At 40.6% G+C, this 18130-nt stretch overlaps 1 protein-coding gene across 3 annotated transcripts in view; it reads right to left on the bottom strand.

Annotated features, from left to right (window-relative positions):
• The window catches only part of LOC102817285 (RNA binding protein fox-1 homolog 1-like), a 481947-nt gene extending 471168 nt beyond the window's left edge, over nucleotides 1–10779 (bottom strand). For 2 of the 3 annotated variants that reach the window (XM_006867228.1, XM_006867230.1), the window contains exon 1: nucleotides 10439–10779. In XM_006867228.1, coding sequence (XP_006867290.1) covers nucleotides 10439–10525 — 87 coding nt within the window. In that variant the 5' untranslated portion in view covers nucleotides 10526–10779. The remainder of the gene's footprint in view (nucleotides 1–10438) is intronic. The other variant, XM_006867229.1, reaches the window with a different exon arrangement.
• Nucleotides 10780–18130: the final 7351 nt, after the last annotated feature.

Genomic DNA, 18130 nt, shown 5'->3' on the forward strand with positions numbered 1-18130 from the left:
GAGTTGGAACTGACTGGACAGCACTTAACAACAAAAACATAAACTTAATATTTGTCAACTGAACACTTTCTCCACATACAATTCACTGACATTGATTACAGCAACCAGAATGCACTACCCTTGTCAGTAGCTGTTACAAGTTTTCCTTCAACATTAACAGCTACTAGTGCTTCCAAAGCCATAGTAGGTCCAGCCTATATTCAGGTGAAAGCTGCACAGAGAATAAGGAAGACAAGAGAGAATTGATGCCTTTGGATTGTGACATTGGTGAAAAACTTTTAAATATACCATGGACTGCTGAAGGGAAGAAGAAATTTATCTTGGAAGAAGTGCAGCCAGTTTGCTCCGTCAAAGCCAGGGCACTGGGACTTTATCACATGGACTTTGAGCATGTTGTTAAGAGAGACCAGTCCCTAGGGAAGGACACCATGCTTGGTAAAGTAGAGGGTCAGAGAAAAAAATGAAGACTTTCAATGAGAAGGATTGACTCAGTGGTTATGAGTCAGAACTGACTTGATGACACCTAACAACAACAAAAAGTATTCTTCCTAAACAGTGGTCTCTGTGTATGTCCCTATTGTAAATATTTTATCTAAGTGAGATCATCCCACATTTCTATTAATATGACTGACATATTGCACTCAGCAAAATGTTTTCAAGGTTCATCCATTTTGCAGCATGCATCCAGACTTCCTTTCTCTTTATGGTAGATGAGTAGCGTTCTACCATATGGACAGACTCTGTTTTCTTTATCTGTTCATCTGCTGATGGACCTTGGTGGCTTCTACCTTTTGGCAGTTGTAAACAATGCTTCAATGAATACTGTTATTCATCTGTCTATTGGAGTTTCAGCTTTCAACTCTCTTGGGAGTGGGATTCTAGGGTCTATAGTATTGTAGGAAATGTATAAAGATTGATATCCTAGGCATTAATGAGTTGAAATGGACGGGTATTAACCACTTTGAATCTGGCAATCATATGGTCTACTATGCTGGGAGTGTCAAATTGAAAAGTAACAGTCACATTCATAATACAAAATACCATTTCAAGATATGTCATAAAGTACAATGATCTGTCATAAAGTACAATGCTGTCTGTAATAGGATAATATCCATGTCTACAAGGAAGACCAGTTAATACTATTATTACAATTTATGCTCCAATCACTACAGTCAATTCTGATGAAATAGAAGAATTCTATCAATGTCTTCAGTCTGGAATTGATCAAACATGCATTTAAGATGCAATGATAACTACTGGAGATTAGAACATGAAGGGTGGAAACAAAGAGGAAGGACCAGTAGTTGGAAAATCTGGCCTTGGTGATAGAAATGATGCTGCAGATCACATGATAGCATTTTAAAAGATCAATAAATTGTTCATTAGAAATATATTTTAAACATAAACGGCAACTATGCACATGGACCTCACCAGATGGAATACACAGGAATCAACCTGACTACATCTGTGAGAAGACATGGTAGAAAAAGCTCCATATCATCAGACAAAACAGGGCCTGTGCAGACTGTGAATCAGACCATCAATTTCAAGTTCATACTGAAGCTGAAGAAAATTAAAACCAGCTTATGAGAGTCAAAATATGACCTTGTATATATTCCAGACTGTGAATCAGATCGTCAATTTCAAGTTCATACTGAAGTTGAAGAAAATTAAAACCAGCTTATGAGAGTCAAAATATGACCTTGTATATATCCCACCTGAATTTTACAGACCATCTCAAGAACAGATTTGATACATTAAACACCAATGACTGAAAACCAGAAGAGTTGTGGGATAACATGAAGAACATCTTACAGGCAGATAGCAAAAGATCACTAAAAAGAAAAGGAAAGAAAAAAAAAAAAAAAAAAGCCAAAAATTAATGTCAGAGCGACCAGAGGGCAGTCTTGCAGGGTATACCCTTGGGTTTGTTGATGATACATGGAGGGGATATATGATAGGATGAATGTAAAACTAATGTTCTCCCATGTAAACTATCATGTAATTCACAATAAAACATTTAAAAAGAATTAATGTCAGAAGAGACTCTGAAATGTCTTGTTGAACATAAAGAAGCTAAAGCAAATGGAAGAAATAAGAAACTAAAAGAGCTGAAGAGTAAATTTCAAAGGGCAGCTTAAAAAGACAAAGTTAAGTATTATAATGAAATTCCCAAACACCCGAAGTTAGAAAATCAAAAGAGACAAACAGGTTCAGCATTTCTCAAGCAGAAAGAAATGAAGAAAAAAATCAAGCCTTGACTAGCAATATTGAACGACGCTATAGGCAAAATGGAGTCCTGGTGTGGCACTGTGGGCTAATGCGTCAGACTGCAAAGCCATTTGAACTGCAAGGTCGGTGGTTCAAGCTCACCAGCTGCTCCTTGGAAACCCTATACAGGGTTGTTATGGGTTGGAATTAACTCGACGGCACTTAACAACAACAATAACAGGCAAAATAGGAATCCTGGTGTGGCGCTGTAGGATAAGCCCTGAACTGCAAGGTCAGTTTGAGTCACAAGGTCGGTGGTTCAAACTCATGAAACACTATTCAGGTCACTATGAGTCTGAACCCACTCAATGGCTCTTAAAAACAACAACAATGATAAAAAAAAAAAAAAAAAAAAGAATGAGGCATAAAGCATTAGAAGCAAATGGGAAGAATATGCAGAGCAATGTACTAAAAAGAAATGAACAATGTCCAACCATTTCAAGAGGTAGCATACGATCAAGAAATAATGATACGAAAATAAGTTCAAACTACACTGAAGGCACTGATGAAAAACAAGACTCTAGGAAGACCCCCAATGAGATGGATTGGCCAAGTGGCAGCATCAATGGACTCAAGCGTGGCAACAGTAGTGAGGTTGGCCCAGGATCAGGCAGTGCTGTGTTCTGCTGTGCATAAGGTCTCTATGTGTTGGTACCGACTTGATGGCACCTAACAACAACAACAAGGAATTGGCAGAATATAAATTGAAATGTTTCAGCAATGGAGGTATTCACACATCTATGACAAAGAATTTGGAAGACAGCTACCTGGCTAACCAATTGGAAGAGATCTAGATTTATGCCTATTCCAAAGAAAGATGACCCAAGGGAACATAGAAATTATCACCTAATTAATATCACATGCAACTGAAATTTTGCTGAAAATAATTAAAAAATGGTTGCAACAGTACATTGACAGGGAACTGTCAGAAATTCAAGCTGGATTCAGAAGAGGCCATAGATCAAGGGTTATAGCTGCTGATGTCTGATGGATCTTGGATGAAAGCAGAGAATACCAGAAAGATATGTTTTATTGACTATGCAAAGGCTTTGTTTTCACTGTGTGGAGACTTTGGCTAACATTACAAAGAATGATTATTCCAGAAAACTCCATTGTGCTCATGAGGAACCTGTACATAGACCCAGAGTCAGTTATTAGACAGAACAAGGGGATACCGAGTAGTTTAAACTAAGGAAAGTTATGTACCAGTGTGGTATCTTTTTACCATACTTATTCAATTTGTGTGCTGAGCAAATAATCTGAGAAAATGGATTTTATAAAGAATGTGGCAACAGGGTTGGAGGAAGACTGATTAACAATCTATACTATGCAGATGACACAACCTTGATTGTACAAAGTGAATAACACTTAAAATACTTTCTGATGAAGATCAAAATATATAATTTTAAATATTGATTGCATCTCAATATGGAAAAAACAACAATCCTCTCAACTGGACCAATAAATTACATCATGATAAATGGAGAAAAGAGATTAAAGTTATCAAAGACTTCATTTTGCTTGGATCCACAATCAACACTCATGGAAGGAGTAGTCAAGAAATCAAATGATGTATTGCATTAGGAAAATCAACAGCACAAGACATGTGTAAAGTGTTCAAAAGCAAAGTTTGAGGACTAAAGTACACCTGACAACAGCCATGATATTTTCAATCACATCATGTGCTTGTGAAAGTTGGACAATGAATAAGGAGGCCCATAGAAGAATCAGTGCACTTGAATCATGGTGTTGGAGGAGAATGTTGAAAGTGTCATGGACTGCCAGAAGAAAAAACAAATCCGTCTTGGAGGAAATGCAGCCAGAATCCTCCTTAGAAGCCAGGATGACAAGATTACATTTCTCATACTTTGGACATGTTATCAGCAGGGCTCAGTCCCTGGAGAAAGACATCATGATTGGTAAAGTGAAGGGTCAGCGAGAAAGAGGAAGAATTCCGAAGCGTTGGACTAACAGCGGCAGCAGGAATGGACTCAAATTTAACGATCGTGAAGAAGGTGTAGGACTGGGCAGTGTTTCCTTCTGTTGTGTGTGGAACAGACACGAAGGAACCTCACACCACCAACAGAGTTCTACGGCTCTCCAGGTGGTACAAATGGTTAAGCACTCAACTACTGATCAAAAGTTTGGTAATTCAAACCCACCCTGAGCTTCCTTAGAAGACAGTCCCGGTAATCTATTTCTGAAAGGTTTCAGCATTGAAAATCCTATGGAGCAGAGTTCTGCTCTGCACTTGTGGGGTGGGGACACCGTGTATCGTATTGGAGTCAACTCGATGACAGCTAACAACAACATGATATTTCTATGTATAACTTTCAAAGTTTAAGTTGCAAAACACTCAGTGAGGGGGCTTACTGCATAAAAGATAAAAGATTGTTGTTTTTGTTGTTGTTATTGTTAAGTGTCCTCTAGTCAGTTCTGACTCCTAGCAACCCTGCATAGGATTTCCAAGGCTGTAAATCTTTGCAGGAGCAGAAAGCCTCAGCTTTCTCCCACAGAGCAGTTGGTGGGCTCAAACTGCTGACTTTGTGGTTTGCAGTTCACACCCTTTCAGTTGTTTATCCTCCAAGTTCACCTCATTCCCATAGCTAAAAGTAAAGAAGACGCAAGTCCAGGAAGCAGACACTCTCCCTGCTAGATTCACAGAACAGTGTGCATACAGCTCATTTCCCTAATGGGCCTATCTCTGAGATGCTGCCCAGCTCCTTTTAACCCAAAGTGAAACACTGTCAAATCCCACAGCAGCAAGGTGCTGGGGGAGAAGATACAGACGTCTTACTTCAATATCATATCTTACCATTTTCTATTTACTGCTGGCCCCTGCTCTGCTAGAAACATTTTCCCCTTTTGTCTGGCCAGTGTATACCTTCTCAATACCCACTGCCCCAGATCATTTCTGATTCACAGTCATCCCATAAGACAGAGGCTAGGGGCCCAATAATGTTTCCTAGGCTGTCATCTTTTTAGAATACCTCTTCCTCTCATGGAGTGTCAGATGGATTTGAACCACTGACCTTTCCATTAGCATCCAAATGCTCCAGGGTTCTCCAGAGTCCCTAGTGTATATCTACCAATGGATGCTTTCTCATCAACTGCAACGCTACCTCTCCCCTTCATATGCTCCTCTTCTAAACTCTTAGAGGCATCTGTTGCTCCAGTATTCTGACCCCACATTCTGCCCTCTCTAGACCTTCACTGGTACAGTGGAGGGTAGGAAGGAAGGCTCTGATCCAACAAGCTGGGGCCCCAATCTCAGCCGAGTCATGGACATTCCTTGTGACCTTGACTTTCCTTTGTGTTTAAGTCTCAGTCTTTTCATACACACCAGAGTAGAACCATAATGCAGACTTTGCTTCTATATCTGCAGCGCTTAGAGCCAGCTGTATTTTGAAATTCAGATTTCGGGAGGGATTTTCTTTTTCAGAAAGATATTTCAGGGGAAACAGTGATTATGTAACTCCCTCAGCAGGGTCTGGGACGACACCCTGAAATCAAACACATAAATATTCCCGCAGCAAAATGTATGAATATTCACACTGAGTGGGATAAATAAGATCTATAAATAACCTCACATCATTTCAGGTCAAGCTTTGTTCCCAATCGAGTTTTGGTGCCAAACTTCCCCTCCTCAAAAAGTGACTTAGTTGATTTTCAGAGCATTTTTGGAATTTAGAAGTACCAAAAAAAAAAAAAAAAAAAAAAAGCTGGTGGGCCAATATTAACTAACGTTCATAAGATTATTGTTAAAATAAGTGACATACTATATCTAAATGTTTAGTACAGAGCTGGAAACAACAAATATTCAACAATTGTTACATAATATTCGTTCCCACTGTCTTTATAGTACTATTACAGTTTTGTGCTTTGTGTGTGTGTGCTGACCATCTACTAGGCAATGAAAACAAGTCGGCAGCCATATCTTCATCATTTTGATTTTTTTTGTGTGCCTAGTACAGTGTGTGATATAGAACATTGTGCTAACAAGTACTGCCACTGAGTCAATCCCAATTGTAAAGTGTTTCTGAGGCTGGGTATCTTTACTGAAGTCGACACTCATCTTTCTCCCAAGGAGTGCATGGAGGGGTTGAACAGATGACCTTCAGGTTAGCAGTCGAGTGCTTGTCCTGAGCACCACGAGGATTCCTTAGAATACACTGCAGTGAGCAAATCATTTAAATGAGTTAGTGTGTGCTGAGGTGGGTAACCTGCAGTCCATACCATCCTCCTTCCAGGATAATAGTCTCTGACTCATTATCATCTGTCAAACCTGGAGAAATGGGAGTTACGTCTCCCAGGAGAATGAATCATCTAGCTCCGTGTGGCCAGTAGGGTATATATATGACACAGTTGGTCCAAGCTTGCACCCCAGAGTCAAGGGCTCATCAGACTGAAAAACTAACAAAGCAGGCGATTTATTTAGAAAGCCACCATACTGATTGTATCATTGGGCATCGTGCAACCACAATCCACACTATGGGAATGTAGCTTCTGAACACAAAGCCAACCTTGACAAATAACTTGTCCTCATCTGTCCCCAGACAAATAATCCATTCATCAATCAAATGTCTAAACTCAACCAAGTCATCCAAACGTCATTGGAACTCTATAGGAATAATTAAACGCAGAAATATGCATTGGTCTTCCTTATCCAAACATAACAATGTTGGGGTATACTCCAAGAGAAAAATAACAATCTTTACACAACTTGCTTAGCGGCATAACTCTTTTCCTCTTCTCTTCTGCATCTTTCTACCCATGGAGTCATCCAATCTTGTTCAGCTCAATAGTTCATGCTCATTGCGAAATTTTCTACACTGCTAGAGAAAGAACTATCCATTTGGCTATATGTTCATCAGGTTTAGACACCAAATAAATATCCTTAGGTGTTGTCAACAGTTAAGCACACGACTGCTACTGAGAAGTTGGCAGTTCAAACCCATCCAGAGATTCCTTAAAAGAGGGGCAAAGTGCTTTGTTCCTGAAAGGTCACTGTCTTATGACCATAGTGAAATGACTTTGGAGTGATTCTACTCTGCAAACAAGGGGTCGCCATGAATCTAATGATTCAGAAAGCTACTCACAATGATAACAAGATATCAAATAATGGTTCAGAGAATCTGATGTTGTAAATATAATTACTTTCCAAGGGAGTGAAGTTGGAGCTGGTGGTAACTGTTTAATCTATTCTGCCTGGGAAACTTCCTTAAGAAGTAAGTATCTCTACTCACTGTCTTGGCAAGATTAGTAATGTTTGGTAACATTTGCAATGTTTGGTAAGTTATTACTTTTTATTTACCTGAATAGACTAAAACTGGGCAAATTTAGTCTGGATTACACATAATAATATTTGAAATAATTACACAAAAGAAATCATTCTACCAAAGAACTGATGGCTTTGGAGATTAGAAAGACCTTGGAGGTAGTTTAGAATTCTGACACAACAACCCTGCCTGGTGGCTTTGTTTAAGGATCTCTCGTCTCTGGAAATTAATTACCTCTGATGATTCCACATGTTTGGTGGGGGATCGCTTGAATACCATGCTGAAGGCATTAACATGATTATGGCACTGTAAAGCCCTATAAATAAACAAATAAAAACTAGTGTTGCTTTGAGAAGTTGGAGAGGAACTGTTGAGTAAATGTTGGTAGTCATATTGCTATAATCCCATGGAAGGCAAAATGGTTAGAATCAGAAGTCTCAGCTGAAAGGTGAGTGTGTATATGAGCTACAATGTTTCTCTCTTCCCTTCCCTCCTCTCTCTCTCTCTCTCCCCTTGTAAATATTATTGCAGTAGGTAATTTGAGTTTCTTGATGCCAGTGGGTAATTAACATGGGCTGTCTCAGCAAATCCAGAAATAAAACCAGGCTGTTTCTGTCCACAACTTTTCTGCGGTGTTCCACTGGAGTGGGGGAGGAAATAGACAAAGTATATCCCAGCAGCTGTTGCAGAAGCTGCCCACTATGGGTAACTAGTTATCACAGGGTTCATGGGCGGGGGAAGAAATTATAATCAGACCAGGTTTGCAGGTAAAACCACTTGTTCCCTCCAAGTATAGCTGCCTACGTTTCCCAAACTCTCTGCAAAGGAGGAAGAACAGAGCTTCCCAAATTTCTCAGCGGGCCCTCGCGTCTTCTCATCTATCACTGGGGTAATGCGTCCAGAGTGGCATTTCGTAACGACAGCAACATTCCAACAAATCGATAGTTATTTAATTCCCAACAAGCTCCTGAGTCCATTAAACCTGATTACATTCACCCATTTCAGTAGGTGCTGCTATTTTTCCTACACGGGCACTTAATCTATAACAGGAACTTATGAGAACTTTCAAAAGCAATTTCAGCATCAATCAGCATAGTGTGAAGGGCACGATTTACTTGTAATTATTTATGGGACAGGGTGGCCAAGGGTCTAACAAAACTCCCATGACCGACCTTCACCCCAAGTTTTCAACAGAAGCAGAAGGACAGCTTCCTTGCTTTTTGCCACTGAATCCCACTCAAGTGACAGCAGGCCACAAGGGTCTGCTTAGGCCTACAAGGATAGAATAACTTTCATGTTGTCAAGGGCCATTCTCCTGGAGACCCATTTGTTTCTAACATAGAGAAACCTCTCAAAATAGGGCAAAGGTCATCCATCCAGTCTGATGGGATGCCCTATCATAATTCAGAATCACCCAGATTATCTTTAAGCACCCCCATTCTTATAGTTAACAGGAGGTAAAAAGCAATATTCTGAAAAGGAGATAAAAGGTGTTTTCCTAGTAGTCTCTCCTGAAATGTTCAGTAAAGATGCAGGGGTGGGCAACACCTGGCCCTCAGGGCATGTTGTTGTTGTTGTTAAGTGCCGTCGAGTTGGTTCCGACCCATAGCGACCCTGTACAGGGTTTCCGAGGGTGTAAATCTTTACGGGAGTAGAAAGCCTCATCTTTCTCCCGCGGAGTGGCTGGTAGTTTCGAACCGCTGACCTTAAGGTTCGCAGGCCGATTCGTAACCAAGGCAGCTACCTACAGTTCCAGCCATCACATTAAAGGTGAGTGAATTTAATGTTTGACCAAATATAACAGGCTAATTTTTAAAATGATAATTTTGTATGGTCCACAAATAATGGTATAAATTTTGGCAGAAAAAAGGTTCCCCACCCCCGAGCTAAAGTATCACAGACTTTTTACAATGTGGGGGTGGGGGGTGTAGACTGGGAAGGACCTCTTCAATGTACTTAGTTTTCCTTTCCTATCGAAAAGGGATCCAAATTTATTATTAAGGGAAGGATAACAAAAACATATAACAAGCAAGTAAACCATCACCACCAAAAAAACCCACCTCAGTTTCTTATGGTTATCACGATGGATATTAACTTTCCAGAAAGTTCTTTACACATTTACACACAAATCAGGGCTTGCTGACAAACAACAAACTCATGGAGTGGGACACCAGATTTCTTAAACTCTACCTGACCCTCTCTGTACGGAATTAACAGGCCTTAAAAGTAAAACCCATACATGTCGCTATCCTCTACTCTCTTGCCATCATTAAGATATAAACAACTGGTCCAGGATTTCTAAAATAATCTCCAGAATTCATACATTAACCATCAGTAAGTAGAGTCTTTATCTCAATGATACTGCAGAGGAGAAGAGGAAGGCGAGAGAGAGGAGTAAAAAACAAAACAACAACAACAACAAAAAAACTCTTCTATAAAAACAGAAAATACGTGTGAAGGGGAAAAGAAGAATTAATGCATATTTCTGCTCCTCCTGTTTCCTGGTTGTAAACTCTTAACCAAGTCACTTCATGATAAGTTACTTTGCCTCATGATCTGCTCGGGGAGAGTTGAGTCCCTCAGAAATCAGAGAAATCGTGCAAATCCTTTGCCCCGTGGTCAACCTCCTGAAGCAAAGGCAGGAATGTTAAAGAGCAAGCAGATCAATACAAGCAAATATAGCTCAACTACACCATTTATTCAGCCATGAGAGATGTCAATACCCAGATTAAGGTGATTCATCTTTCTGATTTCCTACTGTATTCCCACTGACTACAAGAGGGCTTTTTCCTGTATTAAAAGTGTTTGCTTTCTCAACCATAAAAATTCCAATTATTACTTTGAGCGCTCTGGAGTTAAGTTGCTCATCGGCTGAGACCTTGAATTACCTGAATCAGTCCAGGGAAGTAGGGAGCTGCTGGAAGGATCATAGGCACGCCGTAAGGATGCAGGAGAACGCCTTGAGGTGACAACATGCTTTTAGAGAAGGTGGTATTTCCTCCGAAGCTCAACACATCAATTGAGAGTTAGGGGGAAATCTATAAACCCAAGTTCTTCCGAACTACAAAGCAGACAGCCAAATAGTCTCTGTCAGGATCCAGGCGTTCATCAACGCAGAGACGGGGACGAAAAGAAAATCCGCATCAGCAACTCTTAATGTGAAAAGTTTTCTTCCTAGACGCCAAAGAGACAGAGCAGCTGCAAAGTTGAAGCTACAAAAATGGAAGGTACTATTTCGGGAACAGCTTGCCTAACATGACTAACCAGAAACTCTTCATTAATTTAGTTCTCGGCGAAAGGGAGTGAGAAGAGACCAAGAAAGAGGTGCAGAGGGACACACAGAATGCGGTTATGAAACTGTGGAGAAGAGTGGGGCATCTTCCAAAGGAATTGTGCCAAAAGACCCAAAGGACAGGTCTACATGGAATGCTTAGAGAGAAAACAGAAATGGAGACATTCAAGTATAATTATCAGTTTCCACTTAAAACTGAAATTGGGTATCTGAACAAGGGAAATCTTGGGTCCTGACTCAAAACCAAACAAAAACTGAGAAGATGCTCAGTTAAGTTTGATAGTCTCCCCCTCATTTTCATCTTAAAGAGGCAATTTGCATATATATATAATAGTAATAATACAATCAGCTAATATTTGCAAAGTGCTTTTTATGCATGGAGGCTGAGTTAAATTATTTACATGTGCTAGGTAATTTCATTCTCACAGCAATGCTACGAAGAAGGCATTATTAGTCTCATGTGATCAGTAAGTAGCTAATGGGGGTCACATGAGCTGAGCAGTTGTCTTATGGCCATATACAGTTATAACAGGCAGATCTGGGCCACAAACCCAGTCCTGAGTCTGGTTGCTCAGCAAGGCACTATAATTCATTATAGCATTGCTTTCTGGAATAGAATTCCCTAGGTCTTTTCTTGTGTATTTTTAAATATATGTATTCTTGCACGACCCTATCCAGAGAAGCAGCGACACCAGATATGGAGGTAGAGATGAGGACATGGAGAGAGGGAGTAGCTGAGGACTCTGGACTCATGGAAAGAGAGGGACTGAAAGCTGGCAGCCAGGAGGCAGGCTTGCAGAATGTGCCCTTTGGTGGTTTAAAGTATTATATATTCCTGAGATTTATGAGCTAGAATTAGACTGGCCTGCGTGTTCCAATTCCTTGCTGTGTGACTTTGAAGAAATGGCTGAACCTCTCTGAACATATTTTCTCCTTTGGAAAAAACTGAGATTGCAGTCTCTTCCTGAGAAGGCACAGGGATAATGAAATAAACTCGCTGGGCATAGCGCTTGGACAACATGCCCTATGGAGAGAGCTCAGGCTTTCTCTCAGATGTCCTGATTCTCCTGAATGTTGGTACAGACACACCTTTGGTTTCAGACTGAAGGCATAACTGGCCGCTGTTGGGTTGATTCTGACTCAAAGCAACCTTAAAGGCAGAGTAGAACCACATCATGAAGTTTCAGGCTGTAAATCTTTATGAAAATATACAGCACCATGTTTGCACTGAGCTGGTGGTTCGAATCAGCACCCTTTTAGTTAGCTTTAACTACAGTGCCTCCAGGACACCCTACTGAAGGCATAGCTAGCCTTCATATCCACACGTCTCCAACCTTCATGCAAAGAAAGTATGGGGGCGTGTTTAGGGTTCTGCAATTTCGGGAGCAACCATGTGAAAATCTCATGAAGGGAGTCTACTGAACTAAGGCGCAAGACCAGGAGTAATTGAAAATCACCTTCAAACCAAACCTCTGCTCTACTACATTCCACCTCTCACTGTAAATAGGGCACTTGTGAGGGACTTCGTCAAAACGGGGAGTGCCTCCAACCCTGCAGAACTCAGTCAGCTCTCGGATTGTTCTAAATCCAAATGTCAGTGCCTCCACTTTTAGATAGCCAAGGTGTTTTTACACTACACTAATTTTAGTTGCTTGATTTAGCTGCATAATTACATTTCTAGATAACGACATTGGACAGCGTTTGGCAGAGAATTCAATTATTTAAGGCTGCGTTTTGGCCATCTTGACAAGGTTTGTCTGTAATTGATTCTCACGCATTAAAGTGGCCAAGTTGTACAATTCAGAAAGCTCATGTAACAGCTGCAAGCTGACCCCTCTTACTCCAAGGCCCCGTACTGGTTCTAACTTTAGCTTTTGCCTATGACTCTCAAGGCCGCATTTTGGAGGAATTAGAAGTGAAGAGAGAGTCATGAGAATGGTGAGATGTGTTTTCCTAGTCACTGCTTAAAATCAGGGTGGAGAGAGCTGTTCAGTACTTGGGTAGGGCTGAATGCTGCCTCTTTAGTGTAGTAGAGCAGCAAAAGTCCTGGGCCATGAGGCAGGGAACTAAATTCCCGCACTTAGGCACATGGAGTCTGTTGTTGGCTTTTTCTGGACACAGAATAGATGTAACAATATCTACTTAGACTCTTTACCAGGAGAAGGCCAAGGAACAAATAGTAGGAGTGTTTGGGAAACTGTAACATTGTAGACAAACAGTGTACCATTGCACCTATTAACATAGACAGTATTTCTTCTTACAGAATTTGGTGATTCTGGTTGGAGAGAAATGAGATGATCTATTACGTAAAGGGCAAAGAGATAATGTAGTTGCAGCATTTGGAGAGGGAATCTTTATTTTTCACTTCTTTTGATTCCCTCCTTCCGTCTTTTATATGCCTGTCTCCTTCTGCCCTCCCTTCCATCTTTTCCTCCCTGAAACAAAAGCTTTTTCTGCTCCTGAGTCGTGGATATTCCTTTCTGTCTCTGAAATTAAAACTAATTGTTTTGTGGCTCTTTTCACCCTGACTGCCAGGAAGTTCAGAGCCAAACATGAGTTCCCAGTCTGTCCTTTACAGTTTAAACAAGGAGCACTGGTAGTGTAGTGGGTTACAGGCTGGGATTGGTAACCACCCCATTAATAGTCTCATCTACAAGTCACTCTGCAGGAGAAAGATGAGTCTTTCTGCTCCTATAAAGATTTACAGTCTCAGAAACCCTATACAGGGTCACTAGGATTCAGAACTGACTCAGGAACACACAACCACCACCACCAACGCCACCTCTTACACATCTGTGTGTTTCCTTTCTGTATTCTCCATTTCCACTCGTAACTACAGAGCTCATATCTTCTCTGATTTCACATTGACATGTCCTCACTGAAGTCCTACTGAATGCATCCTTTGAATGTTTTAAACCCACCTCAAATACTTTATGAAATAATAAAAGATACAAAGAAGAAGCAAAAGTCACTAAATACAACCTCTCGCTCCCAACAAAGATTATTTTAGTCTGTGTCTCTCTGCTCCCTTTTGGATAGTGCTGTGGCCCACGTGACTCACTTCATGACATCTAGAGTGTAGATTTAAGTACATGATACACTGCCAACAGGGGTGGGTCAAGGGTAGAATCCTCTCCTTCCAGGTGGGAGACCTGGTTCCATTCCCAGCCAGGAAACCACATGTAAAGTCACCTCCCCTCTGATGGCGGGGAGTTGTATGTTTCTATGATGCTGAACAGGTTTCAGAGATGCTTCCAGAATAAGAGCGTGTAGGAGGAAAGGCCGGGTGGTCTACTTTTGAAAATAAGCCAGGTCAAGTTCAACGGATCACATGGGTTACATCTACAGGCAGTCATGGGGATGATTCAGGCACAAGGAGTGTTTAGTTCTACTGTGCATGGGGTTTCTGTGAGTTGGTAGCTGATTCAGTAGAAGCTAGCAATTTGAATATTGCAGGCACTGAAATAGTTTGGAGTAAAATAACAAAGTAAAAGTAGGTACTTCAGAGACTGTCTAGAAAACACAGACTTTTGTAATGGGCTGAATTCAAAAGACAGTCCCTGTAACATAAGGACATCTGAGCTAAGGTGGTGTTGTTGTTGTTGTCAGGTGCCATCCAGTCAGAACTGACTCATAGCAACCCCATGCACAGCAAAACGAAACAATGTCCGATCCTAGGCCAACCTCACTACCGCTGCCACACCTGAGTCCATCGATGCTGCCACTTGGCCATCCCATTTCATTAGGGGTCTTCCTCTTTTTCTCTGACCCTCCATCTTACCCAGCACGATATCCTTCTCCAGCGACTGTTCCCTCCCGACAATATGTCCAAAGTATGAGAGACGAAGTTTAGCCATCTTGGCCTCGAAGGAGCACTCTGGTTGTACTTCTTCTAAAATGGATCTATTGGTTCTTTTAGCAGTCCATGGCACTTTTAGTATTCTCCTCCAACACCATAATTCAAAGGCATCAATTCTTCTACGATCTTCCTTATTCACTGTCCAGCTTTTGCATCCATATGAGGTTAGTGAAAATACCATGGCTTGAGTCAGGTGCACCTTAGCTAAGGTAGAGATGGGTAAATGGTTTTCGGTACATAAGTACATACGTACATACGTGCATACGTACATACGTGCATAAGTAATGTTCTGCACCATTGTGGGTCTTCTGGTCTCTGTTGTCAGGACTTCATGATAGCATGAAATCAGTCAAAGATAAGACATTAATAAATGGGCATGGCTACAATACAATGAAAGTCATTTATGGACACTAGATTTTGAAATCCTGATCAGTTTCATGTTTTATAAAAGATTATTTTTCCCCCCCAACTACTGAAAATGTAAAATCCATTCTTAGCCCAAGGGTAGTATAAAAACAGGCAGTAGACTACATTTGGCCCAAAAGCTGTAGTTTTCTGGCTTCTGATCTTGAGTATGTGTTTCATCTAAAATTCTTGAAGTCAAACTTCAATACAGTGGCATATTCCATTATGTTCTCTGTTGATTTCTTATCTACTTCTTCACTTTCTTGTTACCTTCTTGGTGGTATTTGCTATGTTCCCCTTCTCTGGGTTAGGGATTTTCATCAAGATATTATTCTTATCCAGACTTTATGGAGTCATTGAGGCTGGATGAAATGGTTACCGTGAAATACTTTGTACACATTAAACCAAAAGGATCCCCTGAAGTTTTCTCTTTAAACCAAGCAATGAGATACCTCATTTAGTAAAGTATGTTTGCCTTGAACACTGTGTTCTTTTGCAGAACTATCTATATGAGATCAAATTGCTGAGGGGACAGTGAGTTCATGTTAATAAGGAAGGAACAGGTCAGAAAAGCAGGGTGAGAATCATTGCACAACCTGAAGAACATGTCAATGTCACTGAAATGCACATGAAGATTCTGTCATACTAGTGTCTGTTCTGCTGTGTATACTTTTAAAACAATAAAAAGCTTTTTTTAATGAGTGAGAGATTTTCCCCTTCTTTTATTTTTTTAACCAGCCTTTGATAGTTCAATTTCTCCTATTCTCCCCCCAAAATGTCCACCTTTTTCCACCTTTCATGATGATACTCCCTTCTCAGTTAATATGACTTCTCTTGTTCATTTTCCAAATGCAAAACAGATTCTCCATTACCATTCCATATGGCATCTCATTCCCCCATCTTAAATCACCATGAGGATGACTCTGCACACTGCCAGAACTTCTGAGTGGCAGCTCCGCCCTTGAACTCCCAAATCCAAACATCCAGTAAGAGAAGAAGTGTAAATTCATAGAAGAGATGGCTGGAGGATGAAAGAGTGGGGAGTCTGGATAGGACAAATTTTTGCCATATGGATGGTGGCAGTGGTTATGTGCCGTGGAGTCAGTTCCAACTCACAGCGACCCTGTACAGAATTTCTGAGGCTGTAAATCTTTACGGGAACAGAAAGTCTCATCTTTCACCCGTGGAACAGCTGGTAGTTTTGAACTGCTGACCTTATGACTTATGGATAGTGTTGGTCAAAGTGAACTGCAGTGCTATGAGTAAGCCTAGTCCATTGATGATAATGATGATGATGATGATGATGATGATGATGATGATGATGATGAAGACTATGATGATGATGAAGGCCTGTGATGATGATGATGATGAAGACTATGATGATGATGAAGGCCTGTGATGATGATGATGATGAAGACTATGATGATGATGATGATGATGATGATGAAGACTATGATGATGATGATGATGATGATGAAGACTATGATAATGATGAAGACTATGATGATGATGAAGACCATGACGATGATGATTTCTCTGCACTGCATATAAAAAAGCTGATAATTTTAAGTGGAGACATGTCATATAAAATTTAGATTTACACTCTCTCTTGAAAGATTGGAGGATCCAGAAACTTTGGGTCATACCTCCTATTAGCAATAATCACTGAAGTCTGAGAAGGAGATCTGCTTCCTTAACAGGTAAGAACCACCCCATAAGCCTGCCTCTCCTATTTTCCTGCTCCCTGAAAATAAGCTGAGTGTCAATTGCTAGTTGTTGATAAATGAGACAGAACAACAGGTGTTTCTCTGTTGTGTTTTGTAGAGTAAGTTTAATATAATATTAATTATATTTCTTATCTTTTGGATATTGGCACCCTTGTCTCATAATAGGGAATGTATGCAGTCTACTTAATCACCCAGAGTCCCTGGGTAGTGCTGCTGCTGAGTTTGATAGTTTGAATATATAAATCATTGTCAGTTCGGAAGAAAGTCCTGGTAATATACTTCTTAAAAACCAGTAAGTGAAAGCCCCACAGAGCACAGGTGTATTCTGATATGCATGGGGTAGCCCTGAGTCAGCAATGATCAGACAGCAACTGGTTGTGTGTTGGGTGGCTGGCTTAATGAATTGTACAATCCTGTTTCCAGGCAAAGGTGTGAAACAGAATTTCCTACCATGTATGAAAGTCCTTCACAATAGTACTCACCTAATTGTCTAGGTTCATCTCCCAATATACACTGCCCTTTCTTCTACAAATTACCCCTATGTATGACTCACATACATGTGGATCCTGGTGTGGCACTGTAGAATAAAGCACTAGACCGCCAGGGCTGTTTGAACCAAAAGGTTGGCAGTTCAAACCTACCAGCCACTCTTCAGAAACCCTATACAGGGTTGCCATGAGTTGGAATCCACTAGACAGCACGTAACAACAACAATGACCCACATGAAGATGTTGCCTTTGCCCAATATTTCTATGAACCAGGTCTCTACTCAAACTTTCTGCAGAATGATTTCTTTCTTATTATAATTTCCTTGCCCTTCCTTTCCTTTTCCTTCCAATTCGAACTCAGTGACTAAAGTCAAGCTCAATTGGGTGGGGTTTTCCCCCAGCTTTTCATTTCAATTGGCATTTCAGCATTGATTTCAAAGGCCAATCGCATTGCATTGTGACTTTTCTAAGTGTGGCTATTCCAATCCATCTGTCACTTTGCTTACATGTTGCTGGGATGTTAAAAGCTGTGCTGCTGGTATTGCAAATAACAGCAAGGTCACCCATAGTGGGCAGGTTTCAGAGAGACTTCCAGACAAAGGATGACTAGAAAGAAAGTCCTGGCAATTTAGTCAATGAAAACACTATGGTTTAGAAAGACAAGTGGTTTGAAACTTTGCAGCACCTTCAAGATCTGTTCCAATTGAGATTATAGCCAAGAAAACCCCATGGAAAAAATGACACTAGGTTACATAATGGGGCCTTATGAGTTAGGACGGACTCAATGCCAGAGGGTTAGAATTTTGGTA

The sequence above is a fragment of the Chrysochloris asiatica genome, unplaced genomic scaffold (assembly GCF_000296735.1).
Source record: "Chrysochloris asiatica unplaced genomic scaffold, ChrAsi1.0 scaffold00102, whole genome shotgun sequence".
NCBI classification, from domain to species: domain Eukaryota; kingdom Metazoa; phylum Chordata; class Mammalia; order Afrosoricida; family Chrysochloridae; genus Chrysochloris; species Chrysochloris asiatica.